The sequence below is a fragment of the Acomys russatus genome, chromosome 5 (assembly GCF_903995435.1).
Source record: "Acomys russatus chromosome 5, mAcoRus1.1, whole genome shotgun sequence".
Classification (NCBI taxonomy): Eukaryota; Metazoa; Chordata; class Mammalia; order Rodentia; family Muridae; genus Acomys; species Acomys russatus.
This window is the reverse complement of record NC_067141.1, coordinates 59653635-59672729: the sequence shown is the minus strand read 5'-3', so window position 1 is coordinate 59672729 and position 19095 is coordinate 59653635. Positions and strand designations below refer to the sequence as shown.

Here is a 19095-nt window from a genome sequence, read left to right as displayed (position 1 = left end):
ACATAAACATATTAATAATAGTTTTTTGTTTTTTTTTTTTTAATCTAAGAAAGGGGTAGTAATGGTTGGGGATGGAGTAGGCTTGAATGCTAACAAGAAAAGACAGTGACAAAATGATTTTGGTCACAGCATTTTGCGTGGCTGACAGTGGGTCACAAGCCAGGCTGCTGTGTGAGTGTGAGCCCCTGCAGGAAGTCAGACCCAGAGGGTGCTGTCACATGTGGAAAAGGAGTGACGCGTACTATAGTCTATAGCCCGTTTGGAGCTTGACTGAAGCGCTCCATAAGGCAGTGACTCTATGTGTTTGGGGAAGTAGGGGACATCCAGAAGTGACAGTGTTGCTGAGTGTGTATACTATGCAACTGATGTATTTCCCCCACAACTGTAGTCTTAGCCATTAACCTTCATATTCTTCTAGAAGGTGTTGGCTCTTGCATAATTATTACCATAGGCTTATCAACTATTTACACTAAGGATACTTCAGCCATGGCCAATGATGTCCAGAGTTAAGTTAGACCATGCTTTCAGGGGCTACCTCTGTTGGTAGAGGGACCATTTATCCATGTCAACACCTAGATATGGCAGTTCAATAGCTCTAGCCATGGTAATCTCCCTTTCTTGCTTCTGTTGTCGAGTCTAACGAGTAATTTGAGAGGCTGGGCTAGATGACTAGAAGGTGGCTGGAGAAGGGAAGGGTGGGAGGACACAGTACCTGCTCTTTAGATCTTCTACCATGCCTTTATTGGTATCAGAATAAACTATTTCCTCAGGCTGAAATAGAGACAGCTGAAAGTTAGCAACAATTCTAGAGACCACCTTTATATTCCAGTCACCCCTGAAGTCCTAGGCTGGGAAAGCTGAACCCAAACTAGTCTCTCGTGGAAAAAGTCAAACAAAGATCACCATTTCCTTTGGTCTCTACAGGGTTATAAAAGAGATTTGTTTTAAAGATTTATTTATTTATTAGGTATACGATGTTCTGCTTGCATGTGTGCCTGCCCCCCAGAAGAGGGCACAAGTCTCATTATAGATGGTTACGAGCTACGATGTGGTTTCTGGGAATTGAACTCAGGACCCCTGGAAGAACAGTCAGTGCTTTTAACCTCTGAGCCATTGTTCCAGTCCATAAAAGAGGTTTCCCCCCATGGATAAAGCACATTTGTTATTCTCATTTCTTTTTTAGACAAGCATCTGGCATATTTACTGATACCACCAAATGATCTCACACTGTGATCTCCTATACTCATGGTGACTTTGACAAAATCACATAACATAACATAACATAACATAACATAACATAACATAACAACACAACTCTGTTCTAACTCGCAGTTACTTTGATCATTAGAACAGGAACAATGGTTGTGCCTGCTGCTCTCAAGTCTTAGAACAACTTAAAATAAAGCAATACATGTAAAGCCTGGCATTTAATGGGATGCTCAGAAGTATCAGATAATGCTATTACTCTTCCAGCATGGTCTAGAACCATCCTTCTCTGGGTCTGTTTCTTGTAGCTAATGGGAATCAATTCCTTGTGCCTATATGTGCCTGCAAATGCATATATACTTAAATACACAGAGAATCCATTTCATACTCCCATCTCCAAACCTGTGCTCCACTCCTCACCTCTAGCCAACTGTAGGGAGCAATGTTCTTCATGTTTGCTCATTTCCTGTCCTGGCTTGGCTTTACCTTTCAAGCTCCTGCCTAAGCCAGCTTTACCTTCTTTGTGAGAGTCACAGGACCAGTTTTTGTTTTTGTTGTTGTTGTTGATTTGGTTTTGGTTTTCGAGACAGGGTTTCTCTGTGTAGCCCTGGTTGTCCTGGACTCACTTTGTAGACCAGGCTGGCCTCCAACTCACAGCGATCCGCCTGCTTCTACCTCCCAAGTGCTGGGATTAAAGGCATGCGGCACCATGCCCAGCTCTTTGTTTTTGTTTTAAAGTTTTATTTATTTTTATTTTATGTGCACTGGTATTTTGCCTGCATGTATGACTGTGAAGGTGCCAGATCCTCTGCAATTGGAGTTACAGACAGTGGTGAGCTGGCATGTGGGTGCTGGGAGTTGAACCCAGGTCCTCTGGAAGAGCAGCCAGTACTCTTAACCACTGAGCCATCTCGCCAGCCTCCATAAGATCAGTTTTAAGGGGCTGGTTTCCGACAGTAGCTACTGGGACAGGTGATCCCAGAGAAGAAAGAAAGTGTAAAAAGGGAACCACACTTGATAGGTCACTAGGTTCTCAAACTGTGGCCCCAGAACCAACCCCAGACATGGGAACTTGTTAAAAATGAAAATTTTCAGCTCTGCTTTCATGGCCACTGAATCAGAAACTTGCCTTAACAAGTCTCCTGATGATTCTGACACTTGCTGTGGTTGGACAGCTGCTATAGTAAGCAGCCTCAGGCCCACTGAACGTGGCAGAACAAGAAATAAAAGTCTGAATGAACTCCAGAGACACCTTGAAGGGGCAGCATTGACTCCAGACAGAGTAGGGAGACGGATGCCCTGACCCAGCAGCCATTGCGTACCCACAAGGCAGCTCCTGGGGCATTAGTGAATCCCTTCAGGCCTGAGAATGAGTTTGGCTGAAGGTACCTCTCTTTGCAAGGACTTGTGTTCCTCAAAACTTCAAAAAGTTTCCCGTTAACCCTGGCTCTGGGTGTGGCCATCGTGCACAAGGACGTGTGTTCTTGATCATGTAAAGTAGTGGTCATTCAGATAGTGGCTTATTCTGCCATGGATGTGGTAAGGCAGGAGACTGACTGGAGAGGTCCAGCTCAATGGCAGTTCTTGCCTTGCATGCACAGAGCTCCGGGTTCAGTTCCAAGCACCATAAAAAGCCAACAGAGATGCAAGTCCAACAGTCACAGAAGCTTTTGAGAAAGTGTGTTTGATTATGGCCTCCCATAGTGATGTTGGCTCCTGACTTTCCTGAAGATTAAGGCTCAAGTCCCTACCAGGATTTTGTTCATCTTTCTCTGCTCATGCAACAACTAAGCCAGTCTGAAAGCTCCTGGAAAGACACTCCCTGGCCACTGCAGACTTGGGCAAGCTACCCCCTGGAGGCCACTCTCCACCCCCACCCCCACTCCCACCCCCAATCCCTTGCCTCCCTGAATGAGGCAAGTTTAGCTTATCACCCACTTTTCTGAAGTTCCCCCTCCTCCCCATCCTCTCTCTCGTTCTGCTGTGAGCTCCCAAGAAACCCAGTCATGACTTCTTCAGCAGCACTCATCACTCCCCATGACTACTGTTGGGAATAGGATATGCCTTTTACCTTGTGGCAGCTACATCTAATGCAACACCAACTGGAAAGCACTAAACCCCACCCGACTGGACAAGAAAAAAAAAAAAAAAAAACAAAAAAAAACTAAACAGGCCACAGCAAACAGAAACAAGACCTCTAAGCAGATTATTCTTTCTCTAGGAGGCAGCAGAGCTGCAGCCACCGCTAGAGGAGCGCGGAGGAAAGGCATGATGGGAGAGGTGGTGCGTGTGGTTTGCACAAGGAAGATAAGCACATTTCCCCTTTTTAAAAATGGCACTTCAAACAGGAAATATAAAAATATGCACATATGCTTAATCTGCGGGGAATGTTTAGAAGAATGCATAAACAAACGGTGGATGGCAGTTATTTCTCGGGAGATGGGGAAAAGGACAGAAGACTTTGAAGCTGGGGAAAACTCTATATTGTTTGGCATGCTTGACGTTGGCCCCTGTAACTCTGCATTCCTTTTGATACTGCCTTGAAGCCGCAGACAATCATAGGGAATGATGTAATGAACACCCACCCAACATTGCAGCCACTCAGCTACACGTAATCATTAGTTTTATTTATTATCTTTTTATTTTCAGTACTGGAATTTATTGAACCCAGCGCCTTATGATTTGCATGATAGGCAAATGCTCTACCACTGAGCTATATCCCTGGTCCTTACTTTAGATTAAAAAACAAAAACAAAACCAAAAAAAATGACAAGCCAGTTCTCTATGTGTAAGTAGTTCTCAGCTGTTGTTCCAGTGTCTGCTTGCACGCCACCAGGCCTCCTGCCATGATGGTAATGGACCAAACCACTGTGTCTGTGAGCATGCCCCAGTTAGGTGCTTTCTCTTATAAGAGTGGCCTTGGCTATGGTATCTCTTCAAAGCAATAGAATAGTGATTAAGACAGAGATTGGTACCAGGATAGTGGGATGTTGCTGGGACAGACCTAACCATGTTGTGTCAGAGATAGCAAAGACTTTCTCAGGCCATTTGTGTGAAGAATCTACGGTGTCTGGTGAGCTGAGGCTGAAGAATCAGCTGTGATTAAGAAGAGGGCAGCATCATTGAGGTAAAACTTTTCGGGAAGTGTTTCCTCAGAGTCAGCACACATGTACACTCTACTCTCTCTATATCCTGCTATGTATACTTCTTTTGGTTACTGTTCTCCCTCTCCCAGTCTACAGGCACCTTCTAACCTGAGTTTGGTATTTAGCCTTTATAAATCCATTGTATATAAAGTTATGCATACGCGTACATCAATACGTTGGTACACAATGGAGTTTTCAGACTTCACTGAAGTGGTTTTGTACTTAGTGCATTACATCATATCTGCTTTATTTTTTTTCACACTACAGTTTTTATATCCACTCTTGTTGACATGCATAGCTCCAGGCCAGTGCTTCTCAGCCTTGGCTGGAAACTGCAAATCAGGGAACTTGAAAAACTACTGCTATGCAGCTACTTGTACGCCCTAAGGTCATACACGCACAGATTGAGGACCACTGTAGCCTGGTTCAAATGTTTTCCACTGCTGCGGAAGAATTCATTGTATGTATTTCACAACTCACAGACGAATTTCCTAATTGTGAATTGTTTCTAGTTCCTTGTTATTTCAAGTAATTCTCTGGTGACCACTGTATTTTTCTAACCCCGTGCACGCTCTCTAGGGAACAGCTAGACGGCTGAATTGTTGGGTCACATGTTGTGCAAGTTCAACTTTATCGTTTTATCAGGCAGTCTATACCTCCTCCATTTTCTGCTTTTTGTCAACATGTCTACAATCCTCCATCTTTTATTTAAGTTATATTCCCTGAGGCTGAACATTTGAATTTCTGCTCCTATGAATTGGCTTTTTTTTTTTCTATTATTCTATTCTCTCTTTTTCCCTCTTTCCTCCTCACCACCCCTCCCGTTTCTCTTGTCTCACAGCTCCTAGTTTCTGGACTCCATAGTTGCCCTCAGTCTGCTACCCTGTGACCCTCAATCCAGAAAGTGCTATTGATCACAGCTCAGATCTGCTCAGCCATGACATTTAAATTCTGGTCAGTTCTGGCGTCATGCCTCCTGAACACCAGGGCTTTTCCCTCCCATCTTATTTCAAAACCAAAGAGAAGGAGAGCGTCATCACAGCCAAGGCTTCAAAAGCGCTGCCTGCACCAGCTCCGTCACTCGCTGAAGTGGTTTTAGACCTTGCTGCCATCCTTGCTTCAGCCCCACCCACGGGTACTGTTTCTGTCCAGTTTTCATTCTGCAAGGTGATGACTATGGTTTGGAGTCCATGAAGCACTTTGGTTTATCAGTTTTCATACTTGATCATCATTAGACATAAAAACTGTGCCGTCAGAACATCATATTTGGTGTTTCTGATGGGAAAGGTTGTAAGAGCTAAGTGACATTGGAGAGGACATTCTTTGTTCCCAATTTCTCTTTTTCTGCAGATAAAGGAAAGGAGTCAAAGTAGCCCAAACATAAGCTGGATGGCAGAGAAGATTGATTTTTGATGAACACTGCCGAGTAATTCAATATTCAGGCTGTCACAACTAGCAAAGATTAGAAGCGATAGTAACACTCGTTCAGACACACCTGAGTGAGAGCTTACCTGTATACTCTGGGCTTTGGTCCCCTGAGAGTTTTTTGGAAGTAACTGTTTCCAGATGCTTTCTTTTGAGTAGTCAAAATGCACAGCCATAGGTGCATTGTTTTGTTGAATATTAAACCAGACCTATGAAAATTTTAACAAAAGGTCAGTGTAAGCCCACAGGGATACAAGACCCATAGCGGGTAAGGATAATGCAAAGTTTCACAGCCAGCACAAGTGGCTCAAGCCTGAGCCAGGAGCAGACTCGAGGGCTCTCCAGGGCGGCATGAGCTTGGAGGCACCATCTCTGGAAGTGCTACAGACCAGCTTTAAGGGTAAAAGATGGCCTGACCCTTGACTACAGACACTACTGAGTACCATGACTTTAAAGTTCCTGGGTGATTCTAATGTGTTCTCAGGGTTAGTTCAAGAAATAAATCAAGCTATTTTCTTCATGTGCTTACATTTTTGTCGTTGAACAAACAATCCACACTTTGCAAAGGACAAAATGGGTCAAACTGCTTATGACACTGCCCTGTTGCTGGGTTCCAGAGCAAACACTCTCCAGTTTCTTGAGTCAATACATAAGCCACATGCCCCTATATAAGGAAGAAGATTCAGTTATGTTTATTGTATTTGTTGACTACCTTCTATGTGTGGAGATTATAATTTTTCTGAGTTTTAAAAGGTTTTCTTTGGAGTTTAAAAAAAGTTGTTGTTGTTTAAAGAAAAGCAACCCAGCAGCAATAACTAAAACAAAACAAAAACAACAAACAAGAACTGAAGTTGCAGAAATCCTCAGACTCAGGCAGTATGAAGTCTTAAATGAGAGAGCCTGCGACCCAGTGCCGCTAGTAGAGGTTCCTTAGCATGCACCGATGGCCGTGAAATATGGCACTCTAACAATATCAGTATTCTATGACGACTTTCCAACAGGCTTTCCTAAAACATTTTGTGGCAGCGTTACTTTTGTGTAATTCATGCAGAACTGCTGTGAAGACTCATTCTGGTTAGAATATACTTGGAGACTGAACACCAGGCTAAGTAAGATAAACTGGCCTAAGGCTCAGAGGAGATTATTAAAGGAGTTTAAAATCCACTAAATTCAGATTGAGAGAAAGACTTGGAATTAGAAACTAAAGTACACAGGTACACATGCACATACATTGATAAGATAGGATTAGTTATGGGGCCAGTGAGGTGGCTCAGTTGGTAAAAGCCTACTACTGGCCTGGTCCCAGGAATCAGTGTGACATGGAACGAGAACGCACTCTCAAGGTTTCCTATAACCACCACATGGTGCTGTGGCATGTGACTCCTCAATAATAAGTAAAATTGTAAAAAGTTTTTTATATAATTTGCTTTCCATGTATCTTTTTAATAGTGTTGAGGCTTAGTGAAAATAAATAATTCAAGTAATAATAATATTTAACATTCATTGTTTATGCTAAGATTCACACTGATTTTCTCCTTTTAATTCACTCTCAGTTCTGAAGGAAGGAATGTTTATTATGCCCCTCTTTAATGAGAAATCAGAGTTTAAGGGGCTAACGTGATTGTGACAGTGACTTACTTCTGTGCAGAGGTTAACAGGATCTGAGGGGCAAGTCAAGCAGAGCCCAGACCAGCCTCAACTCTGCTCTGCGCAGCCTGACACCCCTGCGCCTCTGGCCCATAGCACTTGTTCTTCATTACTGTGCCCCTCCACAGCAAAGAGGAGGCTCCGCCCCAACCACCAAACTGAGGTGAAACTTGCCTCCAATGGAGTTCCTTTCTGGATACAAATAAAAGTGTTTATTGAGCTCTTGTGTGGTTACTGCCACCTACTGGCACTTACAGCTACGGCAGGGGATCAAACGGGGCATTAACAAACTTGATAAATAATAGGCTATGGTATGGAATTTGGGGAAATAAGTCATAGTGACAAAAAACAAAACAAAAGGCAAGACTGAGAATGCTGAGACACGGGAAGATACCCGTATCAGGCTAGAAGCAGGCAGGGATACATTCCTCCCAGTAAGCATGTGCTTCTAGTCAGTTCTCATAAGGGAAAGTCCAGAAGAGACGCCATTAGAGTGTTTGTTCAAGGACTTGCCATGTGCTATCTAGAACCCAGAATGGTGGTGGTGGATGAGAACAGCCACAGCTCCATGCAACTGGCGCCGCACAGCCCCTGATCTCATTCACTGGCCATTTGCCACAAGCAACTGCTGCCCTATGAGGTGACTGAATATCCCCAGTGGCCCTTTCAGGCAGCACCGGTTCACAAGGAGAAGAGTGAAAGCTAGTCTTTGCACTGCAGACATCCTGTCGAACCAACATTACCCTCAAGCCACAGGTGCTCGCCCGTGAGCTCCCTGGCCAGCCAGGAGTCTATGGGTGACACGGCTCACATCCGCTTTGGCTTTGTTCACACTTGCCTGGCACTTACTTCTAGCACTGAGGTCCCCAGGATCACCGATGCCTTCTTTCCAAAGTACAGAAAGAAATTACAGAGAAGTATGGCGTGCTCCTCTCTATTTCCAGTAGCCAGATTAATGCAGCACTGGGCAAAAGAGGAACAAGAGTAAGACAGTGTGCCCTGAGGGAGCAGGGGAGGGAGGGGGAGGGCGGGCACAGAAAGCTCAGTAGAGTCAGGGAAAGCAACATGCTTACACTCCTTCAGACCGGGCACCCTCACGTCACCAGGCTGTTGATAGGAACGCAAATCAGAAAGCTTGGGCCTACAGGTTCACAATGGGAGCACATTAGGTTTCTCAGGCTGTCCCAGGTATTCAGAAGCGACCTTAAGCTGGATTACAAGATTCCTGGCGCTTCCATAAAAGCCAGAATTTCTCAGGAACTTATGAAACTGGCTCTCATCTGCCAGAAGGAGTTATTTCACTTACCTCTGGAGGAAGGGACATACCTGTGGCGTCTATCAGGACATTAAAGTTTGCGCTGGCCTCTGGACTCCCTGAGTATCACAGGTGCCAGTTACACTTCTCAAAGTCCATGTTAACATCCTAGCCTTCTCATCTTCTCTTCTACCCTGAGCTCCGTCCAGCTCATGGGCTTCCCTCCTCCTGTCCCCCTTCCCCCCCCCCCCCAGCTATTCATCCTTCTCATAGCCCAGCTAGCCCCACTACTCTCCTTGTGCACTTTCTCTCCGTCGCTCTTGCTATCCACTGACTCCCTCTTCATCTTTTATTCTCGCTCACTCTTTATTTCGCCATTTTCTCTCTCTAACCCCTGCCATTCTCCCCTCTCTCATAGACAGCCCCGGCCATGTCCAGTCTATTGGCCATGTCCTGTCTACTTTTTGTCTCTGCCCTGCATTCTGTCACATGGCTCTGTCTACTCTCTTTTATATCTACAACAAAACCGCTGCCCATGGAGCGGTCGTGTCGGCAGTGTCTTTACTGTGCCCACTGGAATACAGCAGCAATCTGCTGTTGAGTAGAAATGATACCGCGTGATGAGACACGTGCTCTCCAGTTCAGTCCAGCCCCAAAGAGAGCCGGGGAGACGGGTGGGACGAGGAGGCCAGTGAGTTCCTGGCACCAACTGTTTATTCAACATCAGGGAAACATCTTAGGGAAGCCACACCAGTGCGCCCTGGCTGCATCTGACACGAGGTGACAGGGCTCAGAGAGGCCATGAACCAGTGTGCCCTGGCTGCATCTGACACGAGGTGGCAGGGCTCGGAGAGGCCATGAACCAGTGCGCCCTGGCTGCATCTGACACGAGGTGACAGGGCTCAGAGAGGCCATGAACCAGTGTGCCCTGGCTGCATCTGACACGAGGTGACAGGGCTCGGAGAGGCCATGAACCAGTGTGCCCTGGCTGCATCTGACACGAGGTGACAGGGCTCAGAGAGGCCATGAACCAGTGCGCCCTGGCTGCATCTGACACGAGGTGGCAGGCTTCGGAGAGATCATGATTTTGCACTGCTGAAATTCCCATGGGATGGAACATCATGAGGGATTACTTTGAGCTTTGAATAGAAAATCACCTTGGTGGCTTATTTTCATAAATTATTATGGAGCTGGTAAGTATGCCCAGGTTATTAAATACGTTCTGTTGTGAGGCATCCACCAGAGAAGACTGCTGGGACATGGCTTTAAGCCAATAGAAAGTCTTTATTAGCCAGCCAGTGACTACTCTGGGTGTTCAGGATCCCAGTGTAGCCCTGAGCCTTTCTCAGGATGAGCTTTTAAGCACAAATAATGTATTTTGGGTTAACATACTTCAGTTAACAAGAACAGTTAGCCAGGAGCAGAACCACAGAAGCCCAAAAGCAAAGTTAGTACATTTAGAGACTTTCCCAGAACCATGGGCTTTAATGGATCTTCTTCTTCTCCTCCTCCTCCTCCTCCTCATCCTTCAGTTTTGTCAGGTGGTGCTGTCTACATGCTGAGTTTTACAGCCTGAATGGTACTGCCATCATGGAGTCAGTTGTGCTAAGGTCTCAGAGCCTACTAAGCTCTGGGGACCTGTTACACTTTCACATTTCACAAGGTAGAACATTGCATAAGAAGTGCTACTTTAAGAAGAAAAACAAGTAAGAAATAGTATACATTTTAACTATAAAGTGTCATTTGTTACCTCTGATGTCATCCATATGTCAAAACTGTCATTTTCATCCAGTGTTTCTGCCGTAAAAGGAATCAAAGATACAAATCGGGCAATGCAGTCCTGGAATAATATTAAGTGACACTCACTGGGCATGTCTACTGTCCAGCACAGAGTTTTACAGGCATTATCTCTCTCAGAACATACTACAGGCCTCTCAGGGGACAGAAGGAGCAAGCTTAGAGTGATAAAATAACTTGTTCAGAGTCATAAAGGTAAAATTCTACATGAGTCTCTAGGGATTGGGCCCAAACTGCTTAACCCAGAGAATACTTGCTAGGCATTACCTTTTATTGTAATACATTATTACAATTTAAAATACTATAACACTGTATCAAAATTAAATGTGTACTTTATAACTGGTCAGTGTTTTTTTTTTTTTTTTTTTTAAGGTGTGAAACAGCGAAGCCTTGAATCAGGGAAGACTTGAATTAACTTTTGGTTCAACATCTTTCTGAACTCCTTGTATAAGCTGCTGCATTGTGAGATACCGGTGTGGGCTGCTTCCTCGCACAAGAGAAGTTCCCACCAGAACATGGCAAATTAAGACTCAAAGGTAAGAAAGGAGAAAGGGCAACAATGCAGGGAGTGATATGTGACAGATGTCCTTTATGCGCCGTCATGACTTTCTGTGCTAATGACTTCATGTGGTTAAGTCACGTGGCCCAGCATGCTCAACAAGTCCTGAGAGTTCTCTTACCTCCAGGACAGTGCATGTTCAGACTGAGCAGCAGGAAGAAACCAGGATGGGAAAGTAGTTTACAGTAAAAAGCAACCTGAATTTGGGCTTTGATTTTTAGGTCAAAGGGCCCTGTTAAGAATGCTTTATAGCACTGGGTGTGGTGGCGCACGCCTTTAACCCCAGCACTTGGGAGGCAGAGGCAGGTGGGTCACTGTGAGTTCGAGGCCAGCCTGGTCTACAAAGTGAGTCCAGGACAGCCAAGGCTACACAGAGAGACCCTGTCTCGAAAAACAACAGCAACAAAAAAGTTGTAAAAAAAAAAAAAAAAAAAAAAAAGAGTGCTTTATACAAAGAGTCCAGGATAGCCAAGGCTACACAGAGAAAACAACAACACCAACAACAAAGAAACAAACAAAACACCAAAAAAAAAAAAAAGAGAGAGAGAGAGAGAGAGAAAGAGAGCAAGAGAGAGAGAGAGAGAGAGAGAGAGAGAGAGAGAGAGAGAGAGAGAGACGCTTTATAATTCACAAATAACATAAATTGTCTGAGAAGAACCAGTCACCTACACTGATCCCCAAAGAAAAGATACAGTTAAGCCAGACAGTGGTGGGGAGCACCTTTAATCCCAGAACTTGGAAGGTAGAGGCAGGCCGATCTCTGTGAGTTCAAGGACAGCCTGGTCTACATAGCAGATTCCTAGACAGCCAGATCTATATAATGAGACCCTGCCTTGGAGAAAGAAAGTAAAAAAGAAAGAAAGAAAGAAAGAAAGAAAGAAGAGAAAGAGAGAGAGAGAGAAAGAAAGAAAGAGGAAGGAAGACAGACACCCTCGCTCTTCATGGGTTCTCTATAATCTCTGTGAAGCTGGTAAAAACAATAAACCAAAAAAAAAAAGTTGCCACTCACAAGAGTTGCATTCGAATCATGAAGAAATATATCCAGAAGCTGCTGAGGTGGATTCAAGGCCTTGATGTATCTTGTGACTAAGATTTGCATCCCTTCTCCATTAAAAACGGTCGCCACGACTCTTCGGCTGGGAAACATGGCCTTACAGTTCCTGGTGAAAGTCTGTGCTTGCTGCAAAATGTCTATTTGACCTGAAAACTAGGACCAGATTTAAAACAGCTGAGCACTATGCATCCCCCGCACCTTAGAAAACAAGGGGGAAAAAAACCAATGTTTACTTCTGATAAATATGAAATTACTACTGGCTTTTAAAACAGTTTAAGTTTTTTTGTCACCTGTTTCGAAGTGATTCAGTGCGAATCCTACCTCATCTAGTTTCGGATTGTATGTGACATATGATATCTGAGGTTCGATTGTGGCAAAAATATTTAGAAAAGTGCATTCTTTTGGGCTCTGCCCACTGCAGTCTTCTTTGGGAGGAACGTAAGTGTTACTCCAGGTGTACCCAAGCAAAACGGGTGGGATGTTCACTCGGAATGTCCCGGTAATCTGAAAGATGAGAAGCCACATCAGCCAAACCTGCATTGCAGATCAGAATCCCCCCGCCCCCCCAGGAGAGGCTTGGCTCGCACAGGTCAGGGGCTCCTGCCGAAGCATGACCAGGCTCTCTGGGGTCACCAACGCACACTCTTGACACTTAGATCCCTGGCCAGCGTGGATTACGCAAAGAGCAATAGTAAGAAAAGGGTGAGCCAAGGAAGCCGGTCACCACACCACAGCGACTACAGCTCTTAGGCACTCTAGTTTACGGGGCTAGAATGACAGCTCAGCAGTGAGGAGTGCGTGATGCTCTTCCAGAGGACTCAAGTGTGGTTCCCAGTGTCTATGTCAGGTGGTTCACAAAAGCCTACGACACCAGGTCAGGGGATTTGATGTCCTCATCTGGACTCATGTGCCCACCCCACCCTCACTCCTCAATCCAGAATCCAAAATAAAAATCAACCTTAAAACAAGAAAATCTAGTTTAGGCTCACAGAAGATGCTGAGAGAGCATTACTTTTGCATTTGGGTCCAGACTGGGAGGAAAATGGAATGGCAGGAAGGGCAGCCCTGAGCAGGACTTGTGGGGACAGGATCAAGGGAGACAGTAAAGAGCTGGGAATCCTAGCGACAGCAGCAGCTAATGGTTACAGAGCCCTTACTATGCACAAGGTCCTGTACCAAGTGCTGGAACAGGCTGTTCCATCCAGTAAGGCAGCTACTGCCCTTACCTTTAGTTAGAGAATCAAACTTGAGGTTCAGAGAGTTGATGTAATTTCTCAAAGACTGTAGAACTAATGGGTAGTGGAGCCAGGATTATAACCCAGCTTTGTTCAGCCTTGAAACTCACACTCCTTAACTACCTGTCCCTCATACAGCTGGGTCCGAGGCAGAGAGATGGTCTATCATGGCTTCACGTGACTGCCCATAACATCTATGTTCCAGCTACTATCTGTGATCTCCCCTCTTTAAAAAAAAAAAAAAGTCAACAGTTTCTGTTGGTACCCTGACAGATGGCTGTAGTCACATAAATACAATGCAAACAGAAGTCTGGGTGGCTGGTGAACTCTCCTGACACAGGGAATTGACTGTTTTGTTTCTCCTTGCTTTCTGTCAGGACACAGCTATGAAGCTGGAGTTGTGGCAAACAATGCGACTTGAAGGACAAATGAGGACAGTGGAACAGAAGGGTAAGGAAAACTTGGGTTCTTGGTAATATCCCTGAGCCCCTGGTCTCTGGACTTCTTCTTCTTCTTTCCCCCCCCCCCCCATACGATTTATTTATTTATTATGTATACAATGTTTTGCCTGCATGTACACCTGCCGGCCAGAAGAGGGCGCCAGATCTCACTGTAGATGGTTGTGAGCCACCATGTGGTTGCTGGGAATTGAACTCAGGGCCTCTGGAAGAGCAGACAGTGCTCTTAACCTCTGAGCCATCTCTGCAGCCTGCATCTGGACTTCTTTACTAAGAAGCTAAATAGACCCCTGGCTTATATCAGACCCGGTTGGATTTCTGTTGTACCTGGCCTCATCAAGCCCTAATGAATGTACACACGGTTCATTTTCACTCAAATGCCCTCACTGCTTGTGAAATTTACTGAACTATTTACTTCAATGAGTCAAACAAATAAGGAAAACCAAACAAGTCGCTGAGCCATTTTTCTATTGACTACCACCAAACGCTCTAAGCCTCCCTTGCCCTAGCATCCCAGGCAGAGCGAGGTCCTGTTGTTCTGTACATTCATAGAACCCATGCTGTCCCACCATGGAAACATCATCTCATGTCACACTGCGCCAAAATGAAACTCACTTCTGACTCTTCAAGTCCTCGAGTGTCGAGTGTCTGGCATAACTTTGGGGGTTTGGGGTACCCTGCTCACGACACACTGCGCCAAAATGAAACTCACTTCTGACTCTTCAAGTCCTCGAGTGTCAAGTGTCTGGCATAACTTTGGGGGTTTGGGGTACCCTGCTCACGATCTCTAAGTAACAGTCTAAAGTGGGGCCTAGGCTGGAGTTTCACCCTTGTTGGCCATGCAGGCTCGCTGCTGCTGTTGAACTCAACAGTATGAGCTGAGCACCCAGGATCCTACAGAGTCCAGGTCTCCTTATCAACCTGGCATAACTGATAAGCAGGTCCGGCAAAATACAATTCTTGGCAAGGTAAGATTCTGGATCAGGCCTTAGAATGACTTAAGGCTGGCTATATTATTATGTCTTGTTAAACACTTTAAAATGCAAGAAATGAGTTTATGGGTATCTCCTAGAGCTGGCCACACCATGCAAGCACTCTTAAAAACTCCAGAGCACTTGGGAATACAGAGTCACTTTAATAACTTTTCACCCTGGTGGTCACAGAATCTGACTCAAAAACACCAGAAAGGGCTTTTATTAGACAGAAACAAATCTTGGACTAATTAGCAAAGGACTCTGCTGTTACCTCAGACTGTTGCAGCAGCGCTGAGAAGGGGAAGCTGACGGAGCCCAGCCAGTTCTTCTGTATGTACGAGTGAGCACTGCAGCTCTTGAGGCAGTGGTCCTATGAAAGCAGGTTTAAGTTAAACTCACAAAAACGTTTCCCATAAGATGAATGCTTTTACAGGGTCATGGAAGCGTCCTGGATTTTAGATCCTCTTGACTTCTTTGTACCTGGGGTCAGGCTTTGCTGCCGGCAGCTGCAGGACCTTGCCCAGAGACCTCATTCCTGGCGACTAGAAGCTGTGGTAGCCAAGTAAGCTCCTCACCTCTACTTCAGAGCTTTTTGGTCCCAAAGTATTTGGGCGTGCTGGTGCATACCTATAATCCCTGCCTCTGAGCGACTAAGGCAGGAGAATCATGAGTTCTAGGCTAATCTGAACAATACCTTAAGATCTTGTCTTAAAAAACAGATACAAGGAACTGAAGAGATCACTCAGTAGTCAGAAGCTCTTGCTAGTCTTCCGGTGGCCTGAGTTCAATTCTGAGCACCCACATCAGGCTGCTTACAACCACAACTAGCTAACTCACTCCAGTAGCCAGCTCACTCCAGCTCCAGGGGAGCTGACGTCCCTCTTGCCTCTGCAGGCACAGGCGTATAAGCACATATGGACACACAAATAAGTAGTGACACAAACCTTTTAAAAAACAGACACAAGCAATACAATCAGAGGGGGGAAGGAAACAGAGACACTTGGAAAAAGTCAGTAAGAAGAGTCTAACAGTGTATTAGAGATTATAAGATGCTGACAATGATATGTTAATGACATGAGGATTTTCCTTTTTTAAACTCTATTTAGTCATATATTTTATGTGTATGAATGCTGTGTCTTCAGGCATATCAGAATGGGGGGGGGGGGGAGAAACAGATCCCATTACAGATAGTTGTGAGCCACCATGTGGTTGGTGGGAATTGAACTCAGGTCCTCTGGAAGAGCAGCCAGTGCTCTTAACCGCTGAGCCATCTCTCCAGCCTCCAATGTGAAGTCTTTCAGAAGAATCCTTTCTTAGGTCTGGATGGCATAAACTAACAAAGGGGAGATTCATGGGGCATAAGAAAGATTTGATAATGGGGGAACATATAGAAGAAAAGAAGAAAAGAGACATTTATAAACAGAGTAGTGAGCAATAATAAACCCAGAGTGTCTTTCATATGGGGGCTTTTTATTGTGGAGTATGACTCTGGGTGTTCAGGACCCCAGTGTAGCCCAGAGCCTTTCTCAGCTTGAGCTTTTAAGCACAAAACCATGTCCTGGGTTGACACACTTCATCAGTTAACAAGAACAGTTAGCCAGAAACAGAACCACAGAAGGCAAAAGAACAAGGTTAGTGTATCTAGAGACTTTCCCAGAACTCCGGGCTTTGATGGATTAGACCTTTGTTTTGGCAGGTGGTGCTGTCTACATGATGAGTTTTACAGCCTGAATGGTGCTTTAATCATGGAGTCGGTCGTGCTAAGGTGGGAGTCTGTTACAGTTATTTTGTCGATTGTTCTAATCTTTTATGGGAAAATGGAATGTTTGGTCTACAGTTACATGCAACACCGTCTGTGAGGGAAGTCATTATGGGACAGTTTCCTCTTCCCAAGCATATCTCAACACCTGACATATGTAGATTCAGCCCATAGCCACGCAAAGCACTCACACAAGCTCAGTGTCAATCAACTTACTCTAATCTGTCAAACCAGTCACCGGGACAGAGTCAGAAAAGCACTCAGCATAAACCCTTGGATGTAAATCATCAAGAAGTTTCCACTTAGCACCCTATGCTCAGTCTCTACTAAGGCTTCACTTAAAGTTTTAAGGTGGATGTTGGTACACTCTTGGAAAGCTAGCTTGAAGACATTGCTGGTAAGGCTTTTTTTCAGTACTATTTACAGATGCTCTAACCCTGAGCTACGCACTGCAAGGTCTCTTCCAACTTTTCTGACCTAGATTCCCCATCCCCCCAGGCAGAACCATCTGTCCCTTCAACAGAAGGGACATAACAAGGTCGGTTCTCCAGCACAGACACTTCTACTTCCCCTTCCTGTTGTCCTTTTTACAAGTTGGTTCGTTCCCCTTTATCTGGCATTCTAAGTTCTAAAGTATGGGTGTCTGGCTTTTTTTATATTGTGTATGATGTCATCTACGAATGGTTTGGGCCTTATCATAGCTATTCCAGGAGGCATTGGACTGTGGGTCACAGGTTGGACACACCTACAAGAGAAGGCTTACCTAAATGGCTAAAATAGTAAATAATACTTCTTTTAACATAGACTTACATAACCCAGAACACCTATTGATTTTTATAATGCCCCTTCTGTACTATTCATTACAGACACATGTAAACTGCTGAACAGTTTAAGTTGCAGGAAAGAAAGATGTTTGTCTGAACAGAACCACAGGAGGCAGCGCCAGGTGGCTGAGGTCCATCAGTGTTTCAGAGAAGACAAAAAGAGACACTTTGGATGCAAAGACCTAAGGCAGCATGTGTCCTGCCTGCCACCATCTCTGCAAATCCTTTCCCTATGATGAAGCCCTCTGCATACTTGCGCGCCTCAGGGTTGAGCTCTGAGATGATGGTTCCTGAGTGGTCCTCGTCCCTTCCTACCAACTCCCATCTGCATTCCAATGACTTTGAAAACCATTTATATGAGAGCATTTCCCTTATCTACCCAAAGGCAGTAGCTACTGTGAATACACATCTTTGTATTTTTCATGTCAAGCTAAAGTTTATTACACATCTTGCTATGGTGCTAGGCATTGGGTTGAGGCCTTTCACTAATATATGGCGAAGGCAGTCATTAATTTTAGAAATTATAGAAACCACAACAAAATTCTGGTCCTAAAATAACCTAGTGTCTTATATAGAGTGGTTTGAAATTTTTATTTTTGGTCAGATAATGAAAAATATATGAGGCTCTCTGCATCTTTCCATTCTTTTTTTTTTTTTTAAAGATTTATTTACTATTAATTATACAGTGTTCTGCCTGCATAAACACATGCATACCAAAAAAGGGCACTAGATCTCATTATAGATGTTTGTGAGCCACCATGTGGTTGCTGGGAATTGAACTTGGGACCTTTGGAAGAGGTCTCATCCTCTGCCATCTCTGCAGCCCTCATATCTTTCCATTCTTACTACCAAGAATACGAGTGTATTTAGGTATAATGCTCAATCATAAACACCCGCTTCTCCCAAGTCTTCGGCCTGTTTACCGTCCTTTCTCTTTATAGGTTGTTATGATTTGTTAGAGTTAGAGTGGTTTGTCATGTGTCTGCTCTCATTGCACATTGACTCAAACACTTTTAAGAAAATATTACATATATCACATTAAAAGCAAGTCACACCAGGTGTGGTGGTACACACTGGCAATAGGGCTGCTACAAGTTCAAGACTGGCCAGGGCCACACAGTGACTCCAGACCAGCCTGGGCTGCATAGTGAGTCCCTGTTTCAGAAACAGACAACAACGTAACTTCACAAATATGTTCCAAGATTTCATTCAGTTTGGCCTCGTTGTTATTTCCACATTAGTTGTTTTCCTACATACCTCATGTTTTTCAATCACCACCTCATCAAAAACATTGATGCATATGTTCTCCTTCATCTTAGACAAACTAGAGAAGCTGTAATCATGTCCTGCTGAGCTGAAAACAAGAAAAGCACACTTGAATGTCTAAGTTTTTCTCAAAATCCCCTTATCTTCTAAGCACATCGTTGATAGAGTGCAGTAAAGTACCTATGACCTTTTCCTTTGTAAAGTTTAAGCTTAGAAAAAGCCATATGCCTTGAAGCCCAGCTTCTACTGTTCTTGAGAACTAATGTGTGTATTATAATTTGCCTTATATTCCTCTTAAGATGAAAATAAAAATAGACAACAACACGGTTCAGCTGGAGATCATGTTAAGTGAAACGAGCCAGGCAGAGAAAGACAATGCCTGGTACTGTCAATCCTAACGAGAAGACTTGTCAGAATGGCCAAACCTCCGGATAGCCCTTCTCTGGATTTACAATGCCCAGACCACGTGACACCAGAGCGTGTGACGCCT

The 19095-nt window shown here is 44.5% G+C and overlaps 1 protein-coding gene across 1 annotated transcript in view; it reads right to left on the bottom strand.

Annotated features, from left to right (window-relative positions):
- Positions 1-19095, bottom strand: part of Cc2d2b (coiled-coil and C2 domain containing 2B) — a 72575-nt gene that overhangs the window by 2828 nt on the left and 50652 nt on the right. Inside the window, exons 24-32 of the mRNA XM_051146955.1 lie at positions 18597-18693; positions 15028-15126; positions 12411-12593; positions 12045-12242; positions 10430-10519; positions 8274-8387; positions 6307-6441; positions 5864-5986; positions 713-771 (exon numbers count right to left, since the gene is read on the bottom strand). Of these exons, the coding sequence (XP_051002912.1) occupies positions 713-771; positions 5864-5986; positions 6307-6441; positions 8274-8387; positions 10430-10519; positions 12045-12242; positions 12411-12593; positions 15028-15126; positions 18597-18693 (1098 nt within the window). The remainder of the gene's footprint in view (positions 1-712; positions 772-5863; positions 5987-6306; positions 6442-8273; positions 8388-10429; positions 10520-12044; positions 12243-12410; positions 12594-15027; positions 15127-18596; positions 18694-19095) is intronic.